The 25,743-nt window shown below is 51.5% G+C and overlaps 1 protein-coding gene and 1 long non-coding RNA gene across 4 annotated transcripts in view; one reads left to right on the top strand and one right to left on the bottom strand.

Moving 5' to 3' along the window:
- SLC26A9 (solute carrier family 26 member 9) overlaps positions 1-13,847 on the bottom strand; it is a 30,740-nt gene extending 16,893 nt beyond the window's left edge. For 2 of the 3 annotated variants that reach the window (XM_030936880.1, XM_030936882.1), the window contains exons 1-6: positions 13,758-13,847; positions 6,068-6,210; positions 3,331-3,470; positions 3,093-3,203; positions 2,252-2,427; positions 245-409 (exon numbers count right to left, since the gene is read on the bottom strand). In XM_030936880.1, coding sequence (XP_030792740.1) covers positions 245-409; positions 2,252-2,427; positions 3,093-3,203; positions 3,331-3,470; positions 6,068-6,192 — 717 coding nt within the window. In that variant the 5' untranslated portion in view covers positions 6,193-6,210; positions 13,758-13,847. The remainder of the gene's footprint in view (positions 1-244; positions 410-2,251; positions 2,428-3,092; positions 3,204-3,330; positions 3,471-6,067; positions 6,211-13,757) is intronic. The other variant, XM_030936881.1, reaches the window with a different exon arrangement.
- Positions 5,499-25,743, top strand: part of LOC104661726 — a 42,775-nt gene continuing 22,530 nt past the window's right edge. Inside the window, exons 1-2 of the long non-coding RNA XR_747883.2 lie at positions 5,499-5,567; positions 5,980-6,139. This is a non-coding gene — a long non-coding RNA (uncharacterized LOC104661726). The remainder of the gene's footprint in view (positions 5,568-5,979; positions 6,140-25,743) is intronic.

Below are 25,743 nucleotides of genomic sequence, written 5' to 3'. Positions count from 1 at the left end.
GTTGAGGCAGTAGAATGGGGAACTGGCAGAGAGTATACAGCTCTTTTCTGCAGTGATTAACTACCAAGAACCTCAAGGTCATGACTTTGACCCTCCCAAGACAGAAACCCCCTCAGAATCCTCTCTGAACAACAGCTAAGCCAGCCCTCGCAATGAGGAGCTCACAACTTCTTAAAACAGTACAGCCTCCTCATGTGTCTGCTGGAGGCTTGCCCCATTGGCAGGGGTGCATCCCCAGACTCACAAAGACGATGGACCCCGGGCCTGCGTAGGAGGGGATGGTCAGTCCGAAGATGTACTTGAGCACTGAAATCAGGATCTGCAGGCCGGCGGCTGTCATGAAGCCCCGGATGAAGGATTCGGAGAGGTAGATGGCCACAAAGCCAAACTGCATGAAGCCCAGGCCTATCTGAGAGGAGGAAAAGGGTGGTTTGGCGGGGGAGACCCATGTGGTTCAGCAGTTCCAACAACCCGCCCCACCCACACCTAGGTCTGGAGCTCTGTGCAGTCCTAGGATAGCAGTAGCTTGAGGGAAATGGGCCATCTGTGACCTTCACCTGCCCTTCACTGTGCTTTACATGCCTGCCATTAGACCTTCAGTTCCTTTAGAGCATGGGCCTTTTTGTTACATCACCTCTCTGGCCTTGGCTTTCTTATCTGTAAAATAAGTCTGGTCCTCCCCAGTGTTTTCTCTCTCAGTAAATGACACCATCATTAACCTGGTTGCCCAACCAAAAACTTGAGAGTCATCCTCCCTTACCTCCCACATCCAATCTATCACCAAGCTTCTGGTAAAATGTTCTTTTCAAGTCCAGCCCCATCTCTTTCTCTACGTGGTCTTGGCCTGCATTACTCCCGCCTGGGCCTCTGCGGAGTCTCCCAACAGGTTCCCTGCCTTGATTCTAATCCACCTCCCACTCTTCGTTCTCTGTGTAGCCGAAATGATCCTTATAAACTGCTAATCAGACCCAAAGCTGCTGTTTAGAGGACAGAGCCCAGATTTCATTGTCTGGCTCCTGCCTACTTTTCCATCCTCTTCTGGGGCCCTCTACCCTCCAGCCACACCAACCTCCTTGCTTTCCCTGGGCAGATCACACTCTCTCAGGCCTCAGTGTTTTTAGGCACTGTTCCCTCTGCCTGGACCATCCTCTGTATATCTTGTTCCTGGTTAGCTTCTCATCCTTTAAGACAGGTGGAGTGTCACCTCCTCTTTGAGGTCCTCCGTGACTCTCTGCTCTGTGTTCCTACAGTTCTTTGTACATAGCTCTACTTTGCTGCTTATCTCACTGCATACAAATTTATCTGTTGACATGGCTCCTTCCTCTGCTGCGCTGTGAGCAACTTGTGAATTGGACCTCTTTCTTACTTATCTTTGTATCCCAGAGTTTAGCCTAGTTCTTGGCAAAAAACTGAATAAATGAGTGAATGGAAAGGTGCTCTCTGGGACTGCGTTTTGTTCTTGCATTCTGTCATGTTGTGCTTCCCTTCATAAAACCTAGCAGAATCCTTTGCAACCCTTTGTGGAAGCTCAATTTATGTTGTGCAACTGCTGCTGTGGCTTGGAGCAGAGGAGGCTGGAGCAGGGTGAGGGATGTTAGAGAAACGTAGCAGTCTGCAAGACTGCGCTGGCAGAGAGTTGGGTTTCTCCACAGGATAATGGAGAGAGGCTGTGAGTCTTCTAGATAGTTTGAAAGCTCAGGACAGTTTTACCAGGTGCAGCTGTTGTTTTTTTGTATGGCCCTGCTAGATGCAGGTGAGGAGACACTGTTAATTTTCAAGGTTCACTTTAGCCCTGGGATGGGCAGGAGGGAGGAGGTAGAGCCCTAAGTTGGATTTTTTTTTTTTTTTTTTTTTTTTTTTTTTTTTTTTTTTTTTTGAGACAGAGTCTTGCTCTGTCACCCAGGCTGAAGTGCAGTGGCGTGATCTCGGCTCACTGCAACCTCTGCCTCCCGGATTCAAGTGATTCTCCTGCCTCAGCCTCCTGAGTAGCTGGGATTACAGGTGCACATCACCAAGCCTGGCTTATTTTTGTATATTTAGTAGAGATGGGGTTTCATCATGTTGGTCAAGCTGGTCTCAAACACCTGACCTCAAGTGATCCACCCACCTCAGCCTCCCAAAGTGCTGGGATTATAGGCATGAGCCTCCACGCTCAGCCCCCTAAATCAGATTTAGCATCAAAGCTAAGGCTTTGAGGCAGGGGCAGGGTGGTCTGATGCCTTCCTAGCAGGGTTGGGGGCTGCCCCCTCACCTGGATGATGGCAGTGAGGCAGGCTAGCGTAGCTGACACATGCAGCCTCTCTGCCTCCATGGCTGCTGTGTCCACATAGCTCTCATTGGTGGCATTGTTGAAGACCTGGAATTTCGACTCTGGGGCCAGCTGCAGACAGATGTTACCCACCAGGATGCTGATAACGGCAAAGGTACCTGTGGTGCCCCATCCAGCCAGCAAAAATCAGAGGTTTGGACCACACCCATGGAAACCAGAAAGGGGCCCAGGAACGCTTCCCGACCCCCAGGGGAATGGATCCCTGCACCTCCAAGGCTCTTCTCCATCATAATAAAAACAACCACTCACTCTAACCATGATCTATGCTTTTTAAGGTGCTTTCACCTCAACGGTCAATATTGTCTTATCAGACACGTGAAGAAATGACTCAGAAATAAGAAATGTAAGCAGAGCCTGAACCAGAAACCAGCGCTTGTGACCAGGCTTTTCTCCATCTCACTTAGCACCAGAGAAGTACAAATGTCCCTGTAGTGGCCGGCTGGGACCAGCCAGGGAGTTAGATGGTGATTTCTCACATCTGTTTAAGCATGGTATAGCATATGGTATATCTTGTTCTGCCAAGTCTTCCTCTCATTCCTGGGAGGAAGATGGAACAGGTAATGCTAACTGAACTCAAAGAGGCTCAGTGGTTTCTCCAAGGTCACCGAGGACCTGGGACTGACATTCACAGCGACCATTCCCCTAGGACTGACCACAACAATTCTAGGAGAATGCAGATGGAAAGTCTCCCGAGCCCCCTTTGCCACACCTCCCATCCTTCTGGTCTGCGTCATCCTGCCTGCCCAGAGGGGAGAGGCCTTACCTGGCACCATCTGGTGCACTCCCCCCAGGAAGAAGTAGGTCAGGAGGGGGAAGAAGGAGGAGTAGAGGCCATTGACTGCAGGAAGGTTGGCCAGCAGAGCAAATGCCATGCCTGCAGAGGACGAGATTGAAGCTCAGCAGCACAACTGACTTATGGGGACCACAGAAGGATGGAGTGGGGATGAGGAGAGGAATGGTGGGGAAGTGGCAATCCAGGCCTGGCTGAGGGGCCCCTTCACCTTGTGGGACCTGGATGGATCCCCCGCTGAGTCCACCAAGCAGGTCAGGAACGATGTAGTCTTTAATCTTGTACTTGGGGAGCCAGGAGAGCACAGGTAGCAGCCCAAACACCACAGCTTTGATCTTGGCTGAGGAACATCTGGAGGGGAAAGGGGAAAATTTCCAGTTGGCTCTGCATGGCTTGGACATTCCATGTTGGAGAGGGATTATCATATCCTGCTCATTTCATTCATTGGTTCATTCAAAATTCACTGAACTGTGTGCCAGGGATACTGAGAAGAAAAGGCAGGAACTTTTTCTTAAGAGCTCGTCAACTTGCCCTGGGCATTAGCTGGAGGTCTTCTGACTGCCAGCTCCTTACCTGGGGAGTTTACAAGACTTGGCTTAAAGGTATGGGTGTTGTGGTGGCTCAGTCTTCAGAGGTATCAGATCCATCTCCTGGCTCAGACGGCTTTTCTCTGGGAAAGTCTCCTCCGAGTGCTGTCTGTCTGATTCCAGGCCTGGGTACCTGTACCTTGGCTCTTGCTGCTGTGTGTGCATCCTGTGCGTGCATTCCTTGCTTTTTGTCTGTCTCTCCCACTGGGCAGCAAACCCCACCACGCATGGCAAAAGTCTAGCTCTCCTGTTCATCTTTGTATACCTTGAGCCTTGCACAGGGGCACTTAGTAAATATTTGTTGAATAAATGAATGAGTGAATACATCTGAGTGGGGTCTGCCTGCTGCCATTTTTCTTAGAACTTCCTTGAAAAGGAAGGCTCTATTGTTCCTGCAGGGTGAACTCTGCTGACTCACTATCCTGTATGTGTGGTAACTCCAATACCGGAGTTCTTTCTCCTGTGAATTCACTGGGCAGCAGAGGAGGGAATAATTCATTGGTGAACGCAGGGTGGAGAGAGTTGATCCCTTCCCTGTTTGTTGAACACCTCAAGGTCCTTTCATAGAAACCCAGCAGCGGTAGGAACAAGGGCTTACAAACTCAAGGGTGACAGCCGGTGGATTGATGACTGGAAGTGGGTGAGGGGCATTTGCTTTCCTTCTCCCAGCTGAGGGAACTCAAATACTTAGGGCCCATCTGGTGACTCACTGGCCTGCTCTGATGAGGCTTCTTTTCCTGCCCAGCACCAATTCCTGCTCTTTGCTGTTGTTCAACAATAGATTACCTGACACTTGGTCCCCTGGATGTCACCCAAGACTGAAACCAACAAAGACAATGCTTTGTACCTTGGAAAGTCTGGGCAGATTTTCTTTTCCAACTAACACTCCATGAAACAGCATCATCATCAATATCTTACCCCCTGTCCCTTCTGGGGCTCATGGGTGCCTCTGCCATTCCTGGGATGCTGGAATGGGAGGTAGACAGGGGATAAATTGCTTAATGCAACTCTAAAGCCTTGCTCCAAGAGAGAACCAGCCCTGCAGGGGCTCCATCAGGTCTGCTTGTGGCAGAGAAAGCCGGACTTATGAATAGAGAGCTGGCTAGGGAAAGAAAAGCAACTCATTTGAGGGCTAGTCCATGCCCAACCTTACTTGCAAGTCTGCTGTATGTTGGGCAAAGCAATCTGAAGCTTGAAAGAAAAGCTGGACACAGAGGCTGAGAGGGATTAGCTTTCTAGACATTCATTCATTCATTCATGAAACAAATATTTATTTGTGCACCTTCTCTATGCCAGACACTGTTGAAGGCTCTCATGCCAGCATCATGGGAATTGTTAGTTTGCTATATCCCTTTACAGCTTTCATTATCCAATCTTTTAGCAGATCTTCTCATCCTCGGACTTTGTGCCCTAAAGTCTTTGGGCACAGAGACTGGCAGAGACCACCTGTCTGAGGAGCACAGCTGTGAGGACAGACTAACTGGGCAGAAATGGAGCCTCCCAAGAGAAACAGGGTTGGGCTGGGGCTTTTAGTAAAAACTCAAGTGGGTGATTCCCCTGGCCTGAACCAGTTCCACCTGCGTCTCCACTTCAGCCATTACCAGTGACCTCAATCCAGGTAACTGAATCAGCCATCTCCCCAGGGGAGTGAGGGAGGGTGAGCCGGCCTATAGCTAGGCTGGAGGAGGTCTGCCAGGAGTCTGGGAAGGGGGAGGGTGACATTCGCAGCCCCAGCCTCCTGGGGTGTGGGTATGGATCACCTTGTGTAGCGTCTCCTTAGGGACAAGGTTTCATACCCACCATCGCATTTCCAGGGAGCTAAGAATGGAAAGAGCCTGGGTGCTGGTAGGACTACACCCTGGTAGGTCCCCTCAGGAAAGTCCAGAAATTTAGGGCCTCCTTTTGGCATTCTCTGGACCAAGTGGAGGAAGGAACATACGGGAGGGAAAGGACAAAGGGCTTGGGGTGATGGTAACTTCAAGTATTTTTTGTAAGGAGGGAGCAGGGCATGGATTAAGGGCTCTGATGCTCCCCACTCCTCCTTAATGTAGCATGCTCATCTACTTTGCCTTAACAAACCCAGAGAGACTCGGGTGGATTGAGAATATGGGAGATGCCATGCAGGGGTTTGGGGATGCCCTACAACCCTTCTAGATGGTTCTTGCTCCAGCTCCCCATCCTCCGTGGGGGTCTCAGTACAGATGAGGTTGTAGGATCTTAAATTCATCATTCAGAACCTCGCTTCCCCAGGGCTTCCCTTAACCGCATCTTAGTGATACCGGTGCAGAAGCTGTGTCCTGGTGCAGAAAGGATTTTGGTGGGGAGCAGAGGAGGCAGGAGTTTGGGTTCTGGACCAGTTACCTGAAGGTATTGCGAAGTTTCTCTCCCACTGGGTATGTCCGGTCCTTCTTCTCAAACTCATCGTCGAAGAGGGTGAGAGAGTATGCAGCTCTGTCTACCACGTAGCGGGGCCTGGGCTGGCTCATATCTGGGGCATTTACAAGCTTTGGGAGAAGCAAAGGAGGGGAGAGTGAGGGAACATCCCTCTCCAGTGCCAGCCCAGGCCTTCTCTGTCTGGTCCTCGCAGCAGCCGAGTTTTATTCTGGCCTTCCCCGCCCCGATAAAGCAAGGTGCCTCCCTTCCCTCTGTCAAGTTTTTCCGTCAGACTCCCTTCTTGCAGTGGCCTTCCTTCCCAGGCACTGATGATGCATACACTCGCCCTGGCTGTTTTGCTTGGCTCTCAGCACATGGCTGGGACTCCACACCTGTGACGTCACCATCACCCCCACCGAGCACCAGGCAAAGGGGAGGTAGAAGTACGAGGGCAGGAGTCCCCACTTGATTCAGCATGTGGACCCTACTCTCCCCTGACCTCTGGTGTCCCCACAAGCCATACTCCCTCCCCAGACCTCAGTTTCCCTGGCAGAAAGGTTCCTACCATGCAGCCAGTCAGTTTGGAAGAAACAGAAAACAGCTTGCCTGGAGGCAAGGGGATAGCTGAGATGACCTCAGGAGGACCCTTCTTGGATAAGACACCTAGAACTTCACCAACAGGTTTCCCAGGGGGAAAATGGTGTGTGTGGGGAAACCAGGATGGTCCACCTGCCGGATCTCTCCCACGGCTTCCTGTGCCTAACCTTTCCCCCACCCTTTTGTACTGCCGCTCCTCTCCTCCTCACTTTTGCGCAACCTCGCCGACGTTCCAGGAGCTGAGTTGGGCAGAGCCGAGTGCCAGGGCCCCTGAGGAGTTCCCTGTAGGAACCTTTCCCCCTCCCTCTTCCAATTACTGGGCCTCCCAGCTCCCCTCTACCTCCCAGAGCTGGGAGAAGTCGCTCAGAGGACCACAGAGAAAGGACAGAGAAGAAAGAGATAGGGCAGGCTTAGAGTGAGGATTTGTATCTGGGAGGTGGGGAGTGTGGGGTGGCTGTGGCCAGTTTGGCAAAAGATTTGAGATGGGGTTGAAAGTGAGTAACTACATGGGGGCTGGAGATACCCCCAACTTTCCAGAGGAGAGCCTGGGTGAGAGGGGAGGTTGTCAGAGGGGAGCAGGTTGCCTAATGCCTTTTGTGGAAGGGTCCAGGAGCCTGGGCTAGTCTTGCTTTTATTGAGGAGGTAGAATGGGCAACATTATTTTTTGAACCTCAGATTCTGTATCGGCAAAATGAGGGTAACAGACATATCTCACAGGGTTGTTGTGAAGATCAAATGAGTTAATGGGTAAGAAAGAGTTGTGTAAAATGTAAAGTGTGATGCAAATGTGAGTTTCTATTATGAATAAGATTGTGCTCAAGTTGGTGAAGGCTGGACTGGTGCATTTCATTCATTTAGTCTTGGGATCCCCAGGTCCACTGTGAACTACAGGTGAGGGTGGGATGCCCAGCAAGACCCCACAGGTGATACCCAGCAGAAGGGGAGGTGGGAGAATGAACCTACCCCCAGCGCCTGTGCCCAGCCCCTCGCCTGGCCCTTAGTGTACTCAACAAATGCTTGTTGAGTGAATTGATAAAAGGTGTTTTGGAGGAGATATGGACAGAAATGAGTAAGGGCAATGGCATGTGAGACATTTCAGTGGGAGAAATTAGAGACAGGGTGGCTTAAGGAAAACAGCACAAGTTTGAGAGCCGGATGACCTGGGTTCAAAGATTCAGTTTCTTCATCTGTAAATGGGGATAATAACAGTCGCAGGCAGTTGCTATGAGGATTAAGTGAGATCATGTGTATGAAGAGGCTGGCCTTTTATAGGCACCCAGTAAATGGTAGTGGCGATGATTACTATGATTAAGATGGGAGGGTACTTTCTACCTCCTAGCAGAGGCTTCCGGCCCTTCACCGGCCCATGAGGCGGAGTGGTCTGGCTCTTCCTCTCCACCTGCTCCAGAGTCTGCATGGGTCTGGTTGTTCAGGTGGTTTGCCTGGGGGGCACAATGAGTGGGGAGCATGACCTCCCCACATAGGAACCCGAGCTCCAGACCTTGCTTCAGAAAAAGACTTATGGTTTGGGGAGTCTAGCCCAGGCCACTAAACAGACAACCTGCAAAAAAAAAAAAAAAAAAAAAAAAAAAAAAAAAAAGGCAAAAATTTCAAGGGAGGCTGAATGAAAAGAAGAGCCCTTTGGAAGAGGAGGTGATGGGAGATCTTGCTTCCACACCAACCAAGAGACAGCGATCCCTGAAGCATCTTCCTAGGCTGCTTTCAAAGGCTCTAACTTCCAGTAGTGTGTTTGTGGGGAAGGGAGTTATTAGCATCTGATTCTGCTGAACCCTACTATCCCAGCTCCCCTCCCCGCGATTTCCCCATTTCCTCAGTGGTACCTTTCTTCCTGCCACCCAGCCCACCCCCATCCTTGTTCCTGTCCTCTCCCTCCCCATCAGCCTCCATTCAGTTGTTCATCAAATCCTATTGTTATTTCCCTCCTCCCTCCCTCCCTCCCTCCCTCCCTCCCTTCCTTCCTTCTTGTCCTTCTGTCCTGTCCATTGCCTCCATGCCTTCACCCACCCGGTCCCATCACCTCCCTCTTCAAGTCTTATCTCATACCTGGACTATTGCAAAATTGATTTGCTGGTCTCCAGCCATGCCCCTTCAACCCAGCCTAAACTCCCTGCTCCAAAACCTCTATCTCCCTCATTTCCAGGAGGATGAGACCCAAGCTCCTTATTTTGGCATTTTTGTTTTTTTATCCTCTGGCCTTGTATTGGTGGATTCGGGAAATCTGTTGGCCGGGTCCCTCCACACCATCTGGGCTGGTCGGTTCTGCACCCGCCAAACAAGCCTGGGTGTCTGTTCCCACTTTCCTCCTTACCTGAGGTGCCCTGACTCATTTCTGCCTTTCTAGACCTGCCCATCCTTAAGACCTGTTGAAGTTCCTCCTCCTTCCCTCTCCGTCCTCTCCAACACTTTTCCCTCCTCCTTCTTGCCTATGAGGCCTTTCCTGACCACCTTGAAGAAACCCTGAAGGATTTCTCTTTCTCCCAGGATCTCCATGTGCACCCCTCCAGCCTATACACTAGTGTTGGCTTTGGCCATTTTTCCTTTGGGAGGAAAGTGGCAGGGTGGCGGAAGTCCTTCAGAGAGCAACAGGTAGGTGACTCAGGACCAGTTCTGCCCCTCTGGGCAGGCTCACAGACAGATGGGGTGCTAGATGCTAGGGAGTCCCCTCTGACACAGGCTCACAGAGGAAAAGCCTCCCTTGCTTTACTGGAACACCAAATCTATCTCTTTCCCATGCCCTCTGCCAATCCCAGAAATAGGATGCTGAAGGGGAGAAGTCTCTGGGAGCTTTCATAATTCTGAGTTTGCATAAAGAGGAGAACCCAGCAACCAGTCAGGGTCAGAAAGTTTTGTATAGAAGAGAACTTGAGGACCACATTCGTCCAATTGTCTCATTTTGCAGATAAAGAAACGGCACTTGGTTCCAACTCCGATGTTCCTGTTGGAAGGGGCTTCAGACCTTCCAGGAACAAAGCTGATCCCAAGACAATGTTTTCCCCTGAGTGGCACCCAGAATGCCCCTTTCTAACCACCCTGGCGACCTTGCCACCCCAGCTGATGGAACAGGACCTCTGGGTTCTGTTACTCCTCTTGAGGGCTCTGGTTCCCTCCTGGCCTTGGTTTCCCAGGACTATGATGGCCAGAGTTGCAAATCTGCAGCCACAGGAACTGCCCCAGCTCCTGGTGAGGAGGTGCCCTCAACGTACTTCCTAATTCCAAGAAAGGGGTTGAGGTGGGGTGGGACGTAGAAGGCAAGGTTACTTCATCCCCAGCCAGCCCTTCAAGTGAGGACAAGAGGTGGAGGGAAGAGGGATGGGAGTGGTGGAAAAGGGTGAGTGGCATGGTGGGGAGGAGGGGTCTCAGAGAACTGGCAGGGATGGGGGTTCCAGGGAATCTGCAGAAAGTGTGTCTCACAATGCTAGGTTAGGGGCGGGAAAGGGGAAGAGGGAGCAAGAAAGAGAACCAGGTATAGGGAACGTAACCATCTGATCCCCAGTTAAACAAACAAACAGCCCTGCTAGGTGATGTCAGCATCCCTGGAAAAAAAAGTCAAGTGCCCAATTGCCAGACGTGTGTATCTACGAGCCCTGCCCCCGCCACCCCTCCACAGCCTCCCATCCCCCGCCGGGCCAGGGATAAATAGCAGGTGCTACGTGATAACACTGAGAAACAAAAGGGTGACCCTGCCCCTCCTCCACTGTGCAGGGAAGGGGCAGGTCCCAAAGAGCTGGAGGGACTTACAGGAGGGGCTGTGAGGTTTAAGGGGAGTAGGGGTGAGCCGGCGAGAGCAGAGGGCAGGAGATGTGGGTGCATGGACCATTCCTATGCCCCGGCAGGAGAGTGGGTCAAATCTGGAGCAGAGGGCATGCAGGGGTCCTACGAGGTGGAGGAGCTGGGAGAGGGGAAGCAAAGAGAAAATAGACCCTGCCGGGGGAGGGGGGCACAGGCTGGAGCAGATCCCCTCCTGGGTTTCTCCAGGATTTCTCCTCCAATGAGCTCATGCCAAAGCAAACCCCTGGTACCTCCTCCCAGTCACATTTCTGACCAGGTCTCTGTCAACACTATCCAAATACGGTAGGCAGAGATGGGCTGTGGCAGAGATGGGCTCAGGCAGACAGTGCCTGAGTGGATGCACTGAAAGTCTCGGAAGGGCACCTGGCCATGGGAAGCATGCAATAAACTCCGACTATTATCATTACTGCCATGATTCCAGAGGAGCCTCTTTCCTGCTCTGCCATCTCTAGTGGGCACTCTGCCTTTTTTTGGCTTTCCTTTTTCCATCTGCCCCTGTACCCACTGCCCCATGACTTAACTCCTCCAAATTTTCCCAGGACTTAATGAGAAGAACAGCAGAAAATCTTGTCAGAAAAGGGTAGAACATCGGGGGAGCAGGACGATGAGGGGCCTATTTGTGGGTTTTGGTCGGATCTGGAGGCGATGCTGTCACTGTGGCCCAGGCTGACTTCCTCCCTCAGTCCTGCCGGGGGTGTGCATGTCGGGGAGGGGGTTTTTGACGCACGTGTGCCAGGTACGGGAATAGCCCCAGCTTGGCCAACCCACCCTGGCGTCCTTATCACTGGTTCCCAGCCGGCTGGTTGCTGTGTTCTGGGAAGAGGAAAGGTCACCTTGAGGTTTCCCCTTTGCTCTAGCTGCTGGTTGCCTCCCTGCCTCATCCAGGGTGGGGGCCACAGGGCAAGAGCAGCCTCTGAGTGACCCAGGTGTGAATGTGAGGGGGACAGACAAACTGGCTGGGGTCTCAGTGGGAGACCACTTCCCTGGCAGGAGGAGGAAGGATGTAGAGGCCTCTGCACCCCTAAGGCTTTTTTTTTTTTTTTTTTTTTTTTTTTTTTTGGAGACGCAGTCTCCCTCTGTCACCTAGACTGGAGTGCAGTGGCACGATCTCGGCTCACCACAACCTCTGCCTTCTGGGTTCAAGCTATTCTTCTGCTTCAGCCTTTCTAGGAGCTGGGATTACAGGTGTGTGCCATGACACCCAGCTAATTTTTTTTTTTTTTTTTTTTTTTTGTATTTTTAGTAGAGATAGGTTTTTGCCATGTTGGCCAGGCTGGTCTCGAACTCCTGATCTCAAGTGATCTGCCCTCCTTGGCCTCCCAAAGTGCTGAGATTACAGGCTGAGCCACTGCACCCAGTCCCCCAAGCCATTTTTAAACACTCCTTTTCCTTCTACTGTCCCTGTGTTTCCAGGGCAAATCTCTCCCCGCTCCTCACCCAGCCTAATTTCTTCCTCAGTGTAGGGGAGGATGAGATGTCCCTAAGGTGTCATAGAGACCGCATCCCGTGTAGCTTAGAGATTCACTGATACTAACCCCCAAATCCCCACTCCTTATCTCCAGGCGGACTCTCCCTCCCTCTGCACTTTCCCTGCTGGGGATGGGTGCTGGGCTGAGGAAATAGGCTTTAGAAAGAGGGATCAAGGCTAGACTTTGAGAATCACTTCCTAAGAGCAAGACTGACAAGGTCATGGGCTCCCTGGAATGGGCACTTGAGGTTAAATTCCTAGAAGTCTTTAAGGAGACTGGGGCTGCTTTCACTTGGAAGCAGGGCCTGGGCAAGGAGACCAGGGAAAGGCCCAGCTGCTCTGGCCCCAGAAATCCAGGCGAAAGCCCAGAGAGGCATCCAGTAAAGATCAACTCCCCTTGCAGGGGTGGCTCTGCCCTTTCCATCTTCCAATAGTGACCCCACAGCCCGCAAAACTTGGTCAGTGTTGAGCTGGTCCTCAATTCCCCCAGCAAGTTCACGGGGGTCAGAGTCTGGCTGTTTAGTACGGTTTAAGAGGCACTCTTGAATACTGGGTATATGCCAATCTCCGGAAGACTCTGGGCATTAAAAGATAAAGAGGCGTCCGTCTCTGCCCTAGGGTTTATACAAGTGACACTCAGAGTGGGTGGCTAGTTCTGGAAAGTGCCTGGGAAGGCCATGCTTGTAGTGGAGGTGCTGCTGGGCCATGCTGGTCTCCATGCTGCCCATGCAGGGTCTTGCCGGGTTCTGAATGCCAGGGCCAGGATGAGGGAGGTGGGGGAGGACCGTGGGGCTCTGAGAGAGGGTAATCTGCATGAGTGAAGTCACTCAGGGGGAAAGCCCTCTCTCAGTCTGCCCACTTGGGGGGCTGTGTCACTCCAAGGTCTTCTTTTGGTGCTCAGACCCGTGGGGCCAAGTGTAAGGGGCAGTTGATGCTGGAATAATCAAAGCTTTGCTAGGTCTCAGCTGGGGACCCTCTGGGCTAGTTTTGAGGAATGGGGGCACTGCCTGAGAGTGGCTTGGAACCCCTTGGAGCTGCAGTATGAGGGGTTTGGAGGCTGAGAGCCTGGGGAGCTGGTGGCCCATCCACCGTCCTGGTCCAAGCCCTTCTGTGTGGAAGCATTCACCAGGGAGTCGGGCATCTCAGGTCCAGCTACCACCCACCCGCCTGCCTGATGGAGCTGGTCCCTTGTTCACCCTCTCCCACTCCTCGGTTTCCTCCCCCTCCACGTCTTCCAACTTCTCAGGACTAATGGAGATACATGGGATTCTGCGTAGTCCATGCTAAGTTCCCTGAGCTGGTGGAGAAGTAAATGAGTGAATGATGATGTCTGGGGGGTAGAAGGAGGGGAGACAGCCATACAGAGTAGGCTGGTGAGTCAAGCATTAAGAGCTTTTACCTCCAAGACTTGAAAAGAAAGGGAGAGGAGCAGTCCACAGCTTCAAAGGCTGGTGCAGAGGAAGGTCTAACATTTTCGTTTCCCTAGGAGGCCTTGCTTCGCTCTGTTTTGGGGTCTGGCGGCCTCCTCCACCACACCCTCACCCTACTTGCTCCCTCAGCTAAGCCCAGCCTTAAACCCAGGTCCTTACATGGACATGAAGACCCAAAGGGCGTCTCAGAGGGGAAGGGCTGGGAGGCTGCTCTCAGACTCCAGGGGCCAGAGTGTCCTTCCTACTTGTGCTCAGGTTGGCAGTTGGTTCCTGTCATCCCTCCTCTCATCCCTCCTCTCGGTACCCCTGGTGCCCGCCCTCTCGCAGGGATGACCCCAGCCCAGTGGGGTGGGCTGGGCTGGGTGGGGCTTACCGGTGGGTGAGCAAAGCCGGCTGGGCAGGGCTGCAGGTGTGTCTGGGGAGCGGGCAGCTGAAAGGTGTTCCTGAGGTGTGTGAAAGGGCTCTGCTCAAATAATCCAGGGAGGCGTTTATAAATAACTTCTCCTCAGGGCCACGGGGTGAGCCCCGGCTTCGGATTGGCTCAGAGGGGAAGTGGTTTTGAACACTACACCATAGCTAAGCCTGAGGAGATAGGAAAAGGAGATAAGGGGGAAAAGGTCCCAAATGAACAGCCCTTTTTTTGTTTTACCTGGGGAGCAGGGCTGTTTGATGGGAGCTTGGCACTTCCTAAATCCACCCCGAAGACAATAGGTCACATTCAGCGGGGCTCCTGCCCCACAGGCTCCCCCAAGGCGGCCTGGAAGGAGGGGGACGAGGCAGAGGAGGGGACAAGGCAGGACAAGCTCCTCTCAGCTTGCTGTCCTGCTGCTTATGGGGCTGGGGGTCAGGCCAAATAGCCTCTTGGACAATGGGAGCTATTGAGGCCACCCGAGGGGTGTGCTCTTGGGGCTGCTTGCTTTGAAGATTGGCGATCTAGGGGGTGGGAAGACAGTAGTCCTCTGAACACCCCTGGGGAAGGGGAAGAACCATGTCTGGGAGGCCCTGGGAGCCTTTATGCAGTTTTGGGTTGTGATGGAGACCTGGTTCCTAGTTCTGTCCCCAGTCTTAAGTTGCTTGTGAGTTCTGTGCCTTGGTCTATCCAACAGTGCAATGGGGGAAAGTATTCCTGGCCCCCTCCAGGTAGTGTGCAAAGAGAACACAGGGGTTTAGGATCTGATAAAAGAGCTCAAGAAACTGGACTTAGAACAATTATATGAGAGGCGACCTGAAGGCTAGCAAATCTCCAATCACAGCCCTCTGCTGCTTCCAGGAATTAATGTCTCCCTGGGTCATGGCACTGCTCCGGCTGCTGCCGCAGAGCTGCCCATCCCAGGCCCATTGAGTGCTGCGGGAGGACCTCAGAAAGCAATTCTGGACAGGGGCTGGGAGGGTGGGTGGGTGTGTTTCTTGATTTACTTCCTGGGAGGGAGAGTCCCTTCCTGACACCAGGTGGCCGTTCTTTGAGACATCAAAGGCTGCACTGTCCTCATCCTCAACTGTCCTCTCATCTCTCCAAAAGAAACCAGAGGCTCTGAAGTGGGCTGGAATCTGTGCAAGGGGCTTCAGTAAGGCACCTCTGGAAGTTGGGGCGAAAGTTCCACATGGTGAAATGCGCTAGCTTCAGTACATAATAGGGACTCAATAAATATTTGTTAAATGAACGAAAGAGTGAATTGTCTGCAAGCCCAACCCAAGGGATAGTTTGTAGAAGTATTGCTTGTGGGGACTAGGGAAACACCCGGGGTCACTCAGAGTTGTCAGGGTGTAGCCAGACAACTGGCTGAAGAGAGCCAGAATTCAAGTGACCCAAGTGTGCCCTGACACCCAGCTGAGGGAAGGATGTGTACATGGACACTGCTTCAGGGAGCCCTTCCCCAGACCCCTATGTGGACTTAGCTGACAGGTTGCACATTTGTTCCTCTGGCTTCCTCTGCTTCACTCTCATAATACTGACCACAATTAATGGTAATTATGTACGGAATTGTCAGTCTTTCTGCAAACACTGTGAGCTTCCTGAGGAGGGCAAGGGGGCAATGCCTCTTTTGTATCCCTACCCATCTAGCCCAGTGCCCGGTACTTAGGAGGAGCTCAATGTAGATTTGTAGAATGAATGAACAATTGTACGATACAGTCTTTAAACAAAGCAGAGCCAGAGGGTGAGAATTTGTCCATGCATCTTCAGTATTGTCCAGTGTCATGGGTAGCCTGACCTGTTCTAAACTTTGGCCAGGAAATTCCTAGAAAGCAGATGAGTCATTAGGTTCTTCCTGTAGCCAGGTGACAGTGGCCATCAAGATCAAACAACTAAGTCCCCTTGCTGAGACACCATGTCCACCAGGGAATCTTCTGGTTGTTCGTCCTTTAGGGCAGAGAATGCACTGCCCAGCTGGCTGGAGTGTCTAGGGCTGCTTTTGCAGGCATGCTTCTCTTTTAAATGACCCATGGACATTCTGGGCTACCCATTGGTCCAGTGTGAGTTTTATTAATGTGAGTTAGTATCTCCTGAGTCTGACCTACTTTCCATAGTAACACTTGGTTTTCACACAGGTTATTTGGTTTAATTTTTATACCAAACATATAGGTATGTTACTGTCATTTTTTGATGAGTAAGCTGAGTTGACTGAAGTGAAATACCTTGTCCAAGGTCACAAAGATTTGGATGGAAGAGACAGGAATCTAACTTGGCTAAAATGGCTTCAAATCCTCTGCTTAGTCTATGATATCATCTTAACCTTTGAGCCTGCGAAGCTAAGGATGAGATCCTATTCAAGACCATACCTTTTAGATACCATCAGGCTCCCTTGCAGGTATAACTCCCAAGGTAACCTGGATGAAGATGTCTGGGGCCTCCGGGACATGTACTGGAGTTGGAAACTTGTTGTCTGTTCTCCTCAAAACTTTTCTATTGTCTCAGCAAAATTCTGAGCAGGTAGCCCTTGCATCATAGGGACAGTAGGGATAGATGAGCCCAGAGATTCCTCTGAAGTCACCAAGGAAGATGGACAGGGGCCTCAGAATCTGGGGACTGGTCATTGGTGGGAGGTCCAGGAAGAAGGAAAGCAGACCAGAGGCTAGGGAAGCAGAAGATAAGAGGGAGAGTGCCCCGATGGCTGAAAATGCATCTTGGGGGTATTTTGGGTAGAATTAAAGTGTGGACAAATTTAAGGTTGGTGGAGGGAACAGAAAGAGATGGAGAGACAGGTGACAGGAATAAAAACACAGAGAAAAGGTGAGGGAGACAAAGACTCAGAAACAAAGAGAAAGGAGCCAAGGACACATTAACAGCCATAGCAGCTCAGCCTGGAGTTTTGCTAAATCATCTGCGTTTCATGATGAAAGCGATGAACAGCAACCCTATGCTTCTCTCTGGAGCAGTATAGAGAATCCTTTGAAAGCAACCTACTTCGCCCCCAGCCCTGGGGTGGGATGCTGCATTCGTTCATTCATTCATTCATTCATTCATTCATTCATTCATTCACTGGAAACCCCTTATCGAGTGCCAGATTCCTATACTGGGAAAAATGAAATAAATCAGACACAATCCCTGTCCTGAAAAGATCTCACAATCTGGTGAGGAAGACAGGAAGGTGAAGAGACCACTGTAACATGGAACATAGGGTGCTATGGGAGTACAGGGGAGAGGCGCCCAGATCAGCCCTCCAGGGGACAGAGAAGGAGCTGGGAAGACTTCCGGCAAGAGGAGGACAGGAAGGTCGGTCACAGCTGCAGCCTGGACACTGAGCTATAGTCTCCAGGCCGGGGAGGACTCCCAGGAGGAAGTAGGATGGCGGCTGCCCCTGGAAGCACTGTTTCTAGAAGGGATTTCCAGCTTATTCTCAAGTCCTTTTTGACCTCTGAACGCACCCAAGATTCTCTGCCTTAAAGCCCATCCCTGTGTTCCCCTGTGATCCAGAGCTTGCGACCACACACACACACAGTCACACTGAACAGTCACACATAACACTGAGTTATGCAGATAAAGCCGAAGTATTCCTAAGGTTCTCTCCTGACACATCTCACCTTTGAGCTGATCTTGCTAAGAAACAGCTGGTTTTCAGATGGGCAAACTCAGGCTAGACCTGCAGAAAGGAGACGAATTCTGCCACCTCTGTCCATCCTTGGGCCTCTGGTCTTATCTGCACCTGCTGGCTTCTTGCATGTGTGCCCTGTGTGGGTGCCAAGGGTGTGGGCAGGAACATGTTTTGGGCAGAGCAGCCTAGTGACTTAAGCAAACACCTTAAGGCTGAAGACAGCAAAGTCTTCACCACCCTGCCCTGCAGTGGCAGGATCTGACCTGGCCCCGCATGGCTGCCAGTTTCATAAGTGCTTGAGAACTGTTGGGACTGCAGAGGTACCCAAGAAGAAGTGAATCCTCACTTCTCTCCCCTGGGAAGCCCAGGGGCTCAAGTCCCCCAGCTGTGAGTATCTTAGGCTGGTCAGGAGACATGGAAGGCAAGGTGAGCAGGGTGGTGCCAACCAGTGCTTGGTCTTTCAACACAGGGAACTCCTAGCATGTACCCAGCACTGTGTTAGGCACTGGGCATGCAAGACCCAGTGAGAACCAGTCCTTGGAAGATCAAGACCCTGGCAGGAGCAGGCAGAGGAGGCTTCTAGAATACACACAACAACAGAGCTAGGGGACAGTATGTTAGGAGGAACCTTGGGGTGGACTCTGAGGTGGCAAGGGTCTGGACAGTTCTTGTGTGGAGACAGGTCAGCATTGATCATGATCCCTGCACATCTGAGGCCGGAGGAAAGGATGTGTCACAAACCACAGAACAGGAGACAAGGAGGGGGCCTTAGGGTCCATCTGGTTCACCTCCCTCATTTTACATATGAGATACCTGAGGCTCCAGAAAGGGCCAGGGACCTGCCCAAAGTCACCGAGAGAGATAATGGCAGAGCTGAGGAGATGGCTCAGGTCGGTGTCTGCCTCAGGACCCCAGCCTATCCCTCTGCCCTGGCTCTGGAGCACAAACCAAGCCCTCTCTCCACAAAGAGGGCAAGAAGTCATGTGGGGACCTCCTCCCACTCCCCATTCGGTCATTACCCAGACACACCCTGTGCTCCGAGGTGGGCATGTGCTGGCTGCCACTGCAGAGGCACTGTTCTGCCCGTCTGAACTCGGTTGACTTTGTTAAAGGAGTGGTTTAGGGTTGGGATTGGGGGTGTGGGGGAAGCAGGTCTGCAGTGTCAGGACTTGGGAGCGCAGGGGGATATAACTCCTGGGTGGGCGGGTCCTGCAGCTTCTAGAAGGAGGAAAGGATTCTGCTCCGAACCAGAAATTGGCCTGGGTGAGGGTGTTCAGGGCAGTTCACACTGCCCTGGGAATGCTGAGATTGGGGCTGGAGCTGGGGAGGAGGTGAGTTCCAGGTGGTTACTGTTGACTGATGGGCCTCCTGGCTGCAATCCTGACACGGGGGCCTTAAGCCAAGCACATATTAACCTGGGCATAGGGGCTGCTTCTAAGGGTGGGATGTAGACCCCAATTCAGGGAGAACTGAGAGAGCTGGAGAAGCATGGAATTGAGAATCTTGGGCACCAGGCCTCACCCTATCTCTAGGATCTGGCTTAGGCAGTGAGGGTATTACGGCAGAGGTGGTGTTTTCTGACTGCAGTAGAGTCGTAGGAAAATGATACCTTCCAATCTCTCTCTTCCTGTTCCACATTCTCCAGGAAACAGTCCTAGACTGGAAGGTGCCTAACACCCACCACCTGATCCAGCCCACCTGACTCTTCCTCCCTGGTGACTCCTGACCACATAGACCCCTGTTTTCTGAATGCCAACAGCTGTGCAGTCTGAACCTCACAGCCGGCGGAAGGTGAGGTATTCTAGGTCTTCTAGGTCAGGTTTAGTACACACCCTGTGCTCTGAGGTGGGCATGTGCCGGTTGCCGCTGCAAAGGGACTGTTCTGCCCGTCTGAACTCGGCTGACCTTGTTAAAGGAGTGGTTTAGGGTTGGGATTGGGGGTGTCGGGGAAGCAGGTCTGCAGCATCAGGGCTTGGGAGCCCAGGGGGATACAACTCCTAGTTGGGCTGGTCCTGCAGCTTCTAGAAGGAGGAAAGGATTCTGTTCCGAACCAGAAATTGGCCTGGGTGAGGGTGGTTCCTTGAAGCCCTGGACTGTATCACAAGCACTTGCGAGACATCAGAATGTACTGGAAGAAAGAAAACTTTAGGCTCAGATCTTGGCTCTGGGATTTGCCAGTCATGAGACTTGGGGCAAAGTATTAAACTCCCAGGCTCAATTTATTCATCTGTGAAGGGGGCCGAGTGGCAAAAAAGGAGGTGCGATTGTAAGGTGAATTCCTTTCCTTTGGGCACAAAGACAGGGCCCAGGAAAGACAGGACCCAGGAATGACCACTGGTGGCATGGCCATTTGCTTATCTCCATCATCTCTCTGATAGCACAGTGTATCAGCTCTTCAGCCACACCCCAGCTAGGCAAGACCCTTCTCAGCTGCACAATGAATGGCCCTTGTTCCCTTGTCCCAGGGAGCCAGTAGTGCTGAGCTCCCATTTGCAGGTCTTGCCTCACCATCTCCCAGAGATACAGCCAAGTGGCAGAATGGGTTCCAGAAGGCTCCCCTCCCAAGCTTCTCCAGCAGAGCAAAACCATGGTGGCAGTAACTGCACCTGAGCCCTGGAACCCCAGCCCCCTCTGCTTTTTCTCCTTTTGGAATGTGCCAAGTGGAAAGGGTGTGAGTGAATGTGTGTGTGTGTGTGTGTGTGTGTGTGTGTGTGTGTCTGCAGTGTGAATTTTGAACAGGAGTGAGAATGCTTTTCTAAAAGAGAGGGATACTTGGGTATGTAATACACCTTTCCTCTTTCTCCCTCCTCACCTCCACATGCTCCCTAGTGACCAGTGATCTTTGCCTAGCCCTGGATGCAGCTGAGCCCTCTCGCCCTCTAGATACCTGGAGCTTTCCTGCCTAAGGGATAAACCAGACTCTCTAGAGCCAGACCCACAGGTGTAGGCAGCTTTTGCAAGAACAGAGTCTTGCAGCAGGGACTGCTCCAGTTCACACTGGAGAGAAGGGAGTGTGGAGGGGCATGTGTCTACCATGAGTGTTTAGGGGACAAGTCCAGAAATTTATCAGCACCCCTCTGCAAAGTAAACCTCCTATTGCTCTGGGATTTTTTACCTTCCAAGGTCAGGATACTTAGCTCCCTGATTCTACCCTCTCCCTCTTTCCAGCACCCTCCCCAGAACTGATCACTGAGGGCTAAAGTGGAGATGGTAGCAGTGTCAAGGATAGGCTTGCAGCCCTAGAGAAAGGACATGTCCATCCTAGGAAGGAGACTGTAACCAAGCCAGGGCTTTAGTCTGGGACACACTTGGGTGCCCAGACCAGCCTAAACTCCACTCTCCATCTGGGATTGGGGTCAAGTGTGAACTGTGCATGGGATTCCCTGAGCAAGGTGGGCCCAGTATGAGGGTGGAGGAGGAAAATGGACTGGCCTGCTGGGACCTCAGCTGGGGCCACTTCTCTGGGTCTCCCAGCACAGCAGGCAGGCCCTAGGTAGGTGTGACAAAGGCTGGCTGAATGGCGCTGGGGTCCAACCCTCAAGAAATACCTTCACCCCCAGAGTACAGAAAACAGGCCACTGAACGAATGGGTTCTTGGTCAGCTGGGGCTAATTCCTGTCAGCCCTCTAGGACTGTGCTCTGGCCTGGCCTGCTCACAGGGCTGCATTGTTCCCTGGGAGCCTCTTGAGCATTTAGCTTGTTTCGTCCTGCTGGGACATTTGTTGGCTGTGATTCCTGCTGAAGACATCTTCAGGGGGCAGGCAGGACGCCAAGCTTGCGGGCAGGACTTGAGCGGCTCCACGGAGCAGGGAGCTCAGAAGCAGCAGGGGCTCGCCAGCCTGGGATGTGACCATCTGGGGCTGTTTGCCAAGGACAGGAGCAAGTTTGCTTGAGAAGTTCAGAGAGCCCCACTGGCCCTGGCAAGGAGACTGAGTGCAGGCTCTGTCTGCAACCAGTGTCTGAGATTGGCTCCGTCCCCTCCAGAAACAAGCTGTGTGATTACGGGCGAGTTAATAAACCTCCCTGAGCTCTTGGCCTCCTCATCTGCAAGATGTGGGTACTAGCAGCACCTACCTCAGAGTGACTTTGTGAAGATTAAACAAAGTAATGCATGAAAAGCACATAGCTCAAGGTCTAACACTTCTTAGCTCCAGAGGGCCCAGCCCACTAACACTGCCCTTTCTCTATGCTCTCTCCTCATCCAGCTTGGATTGCTCTCCCTTCTCGCCTCATCTTCCCAAGCACTTCAACACAAGCCACAGCTCCCTGCCGCCTGCCGCGTGCTCTGGTTGTACCCACACTCCCCTAGCACTCTCAGGTGGTAACTGCAGTCAGATACTTGACCACGTGTTGTCAGGGATTTGGCTCTAATGGGAGGCTTCATTCCTGGAGCCTAAGATTTGGGATGTTTGCTTGTTTTGTCTCCTTTGCGGACCAAAACATGCTAAGCATTTTAACAAGAGTGCTTACCTATTGACTGAACGTACCCGTCCTGGGTCCTGCCCCTGGGCAATTAGAGTAACCATAATTTTTTGTGGTTGTAGTTATGCTCTTTGGAGATCCGAGGGTTCCAAAGATGTGCTTCAGTTGCAGCCACACCCCACCAGCTGGTGAGCTCATGTGAGTGTGACTTACCCAAATTTTGCTGGCTTGTGTCCCCTCCCTCTGACTCAGAGCTCGTGTCCTTCCTCAGCTACAGTTTGCTGTGGTTATGCTTGGGAGTCTCTGGGGTGTCTCTGGGTAGGCTCTTCTGCTCCAGACTTGTTCTTACTGTCTCTTGCCCAAGGGTCATGGAGATAGAGTCCCTCCTGAGAATTCTGCCCTCTTGCACTGGTGCCATATCCTGGAGCTCCAACTCTTGAGGGTCCAGCATCTCAGGGCACACTATGACCAGCTGCCACATCGTGTACCATGAGAAGTGTAGGTTGTGGCATCTCTCCAATCTGCATCACACTGTGTTGTCCCAACCCTGAGGGTGCTATGGCGCAGAGTGCTAGTTATCCACCATCAGAGACGAATTATGGTAGGACACATGGTGGCCAAACGGGACTCCACTTCCCAGCCTTCCTTGGAATGAGGTGTGGCCACGTGGCTGAGTCCTCACTGGACTGTGGAACGGAGAACAAGGCCGGTCACTTACAGGTCTGGGTCTTGAGTTGTTGGGCATACTTCCTGTATGCCCTCTCCTCTTCCTGCCAGCTGGAGCCTAGATGTGGTGGTGACCCAGCTTTCACTATGCATGATGACAATGGCCTGGCAAATGGGAAAGCAACAGAGGGAAGGAAGCTGGGCCTGTGAATGACCTCAGGAAGCCGAGAATGCCAGCAGCCTGGACTGCTCACTTCGAGACTCACTAGTGCCCCAAGAAGAGAAAAACTCCTGTACTCTGTAATCTACCATATTGAGGTTCTCTTTATAATGGGACTTTAGTCTTTAACACACACATGGGCCCTGAGTCTCATTAAGTCCCTGGTGAGAACAGCTTTTTCTGCTTCTGCTGTAGTCCTGCACCGCATCCACCCCCCCACCCGCCACACCCTCTCTAAGGGCTGAATGGAACCCAAGGGCCTAACTGGGGAAAGAGGTCATAGAAGCCCATTTCCTGAGTTCTCCTTCTCTGCGCCAAGAGATTTGATCACAGGGACTCTTCCTTTCCTGTAAATGCAGGTCTGGAGGACCTTTGATTCACTAGCTCATCAGACCTACCCAGACTCTGGATTCTAGTATAGGGTCATCCGGGTCACCCAGCTATGTGCATCTTTAACAACGGAAGCTTAGTAATTGATGCCCCAGCATAAGTTAAGCTTCATTGAATGAGGGCTCAGTCCTCCTGCTTGGCTCACCTCTGTCTCCTGCTTAGAGTAAGAGAAAGCAAGCATTGGAGGTCTTTCGGATCAGGAAAGAACCGTGTGGGTTAGTAACTTCCAGGCCCCTCTTACTGTCTCTTATAGTAACCAGGTGATAGATGAAGTTGTGCTACTAATCGAGGTTAAGAAAAAATAGTGCTTTAAAAGTTCCTTGCATTTGTAGAGCACTTAGAGTTTATAGAATGCTTTAGCATGCAATATCTGAAGCTATTTATCCCCATTTTGCATATGTGGAGACTGAGGATCAGTTACCCCCACCTAGGATATGCCCAAGCTTGGGTTAGCTCTCAGGTTTCCCGACTTCTAGCCTTGTGTTCTTATTTCTATACACTGCCAGGCTGAAAAATAATGTTTTGTGACTTATACTCAGGAAGTTGTGAACATCGAGGATGGCTTCGAGACGAGGGTATTGTGTTCACTTTGGGGGAGGCATTTCACCAACTGAGGTCTCAGTTCCTTCTGTAAATGTGAAAGACATGCTGACCTCTCCCAGACCAAGTAGAGAGTTTGTTGTTGTCACACACATGGTCCCTATTCCAATTCCTGCCCTTACTCTAAGACTATACGGTGAATCGGTCTGTGGAAGTTGGGGTTTGAGAGGAAGATGTGTCCTGGGGCTGCTGCTTGTGGTTACCCTGAGGTGAACCACACCAGGCTGTCCTCTGGGTGGGGAAGTGTCATCTGAGACAAGTCCTCAGCCCAGGGAGACTGGGATGGGGCTGAGGTGAGGACTTCCTCTTTCACCTCGAGTAGCCCAGCCACACCAGGTGCCTGGGTGGAGTGTAGGATAAAGGGCCAGTGGGGAAGAAAGGTTGGTTTGACCCTAGTGCCCCTGATTTTGCTGCCCCACCAATTACACAAACACAGCCCTGTACACCTGACATGAGCACACCCACATCAAGAACCACAGACCCCAAGCCCCGGACCCTCAGCTTTTATAGAAAAGCAGCATGCAGGATTCAGGTTAGACACAAAGGAAAACTTCCCAGGGTATGGGTATTAGATCAGAGACTGGATAGTGTGGAATTTTCTGAAGGGTGTATGATAGTTTCTATAAACATGAAAAAAATGCTTATCCTCTGGTGAAGGGGGTGGGGGTGGGGCTGGTAGAGACAGTTCAAGTGGACTTGCCTAGAGGTAGCTGGATGAATAATGTGTAAAACCTTACTGGTGAAGGCCTTCAAGCCCAGGCAGAAAGAAAAACAATGAAAGAATGAAGCAAGAGGCACATAGGAACTATACCTCTTGCTTATGTCTATGCCTGGGAGAGGGAAAGATCATTCTTGGCTTCGAATACAGAGAAGGGGAACTAATTGCCTGCTGGGCAAGTGGTTACCAGAGAAGCAGGACCCTTTGGCTCTCAGAACAGGGAAATGGTGGGAGGTCTGTGAGATGCAGATTTCCGTGTGTCTGGCGGTCCAGGGTCCAGTGACATCTACAGTGGTTATTTGGACTGCCCAAGCAAATGAACTCAGGGGATAGTGTGAGAGGGAAGCCAGGGAGGAGAGCTACAGAGTGGCTGCTGGCCTCTGCTCCACGAAAGCAAACAAACCAAGGCCTTGGGAGAGCAGCTGAGAGTGTCCTACGGAGGTAGGATGATTCTCGGACCCTAATTCTTCCTATTTCCACATTTTAACATGAAACATTTCAAACGTACAGAAAAGTTGAAAGACTTCTATGGTGAACATCGTACACCTGCCACTTAAGAGTTCTCCCTTAACATTTTGCTCTGTGTTGCAGAACACATATCTTCCCAACTACCCATTCCTCTATCCACCCATAGATCCCTTGTATTTTTGGAAGCATTTCAAAGCACAGTGCAGACATCAGTAGCCATTTAGGCCAATACTTCAGCATCATATCATTAGCAAAGTTCAATATTTGTCACAGTTATTTTTTTCTATGGAGATAAGTTTTACATACAAGGAAATGCACAATTCTCCAATGTGTCGCACATGAGTTCTGACAAACGCCTACACCTGTGCAACTCAAATCAAAGTGCAGAACATGAGGATGACTCCAGAAAGCGCCCCCATGCCCAATAAATTCCTGCCCCATCCCCAAGCAACAACTGTTCTTTTTTTCTACCAGATTTGGTTTTGCCTGTTCTATGACTTCATCCATATACATGAAATCATACAATATGGACTTGGGTGAAGGTTTCTTCCCTCAGCATAATGACTCCTGCAGTCTTTGGGAAAGAGTCTGCTTTATAAAAAGCCAGACTTTTTTCTTTTTCTTTTTAACCACCAAAAATCATGCCCCCACATCTAATCTTCATTAAGTCCAGGGAAGCTGTGTTTACAAGGGCATGGTCAACACCCCAGAGCACTCATACTGTTTGTCCTTGACCACCTGAAGGTAAACAGGGCTGAGCCAAGAGACATCTGCGAGCTGGGCTAAGTTTTTCAGCTCCTAGTCTCCTGTTTCTGCTACTAACTGCTCTTTGGGGCACCACCTG

This window comes from Rhinopithecus roxellana, chromosome 8, assembly GCF_007565055.1.
Source record: "Rhinopithecus roxellana isolate Shanxi Qingling chromosome 8, ASM756505v1, whole genome shotgun sequence".
NCBI classification, from domain to species: Eukaryota; Metazoa; Chordata; class Mammalia; order Primates; family Cercopithecidae; genus Rhinopithecus; species Rhinopithecus roxellana.
The sequence above is the reverse complement of the archived record's forward strand: the minus strand, read 5'-3'. Positions and strand labels throughout refer to the sequence as shown.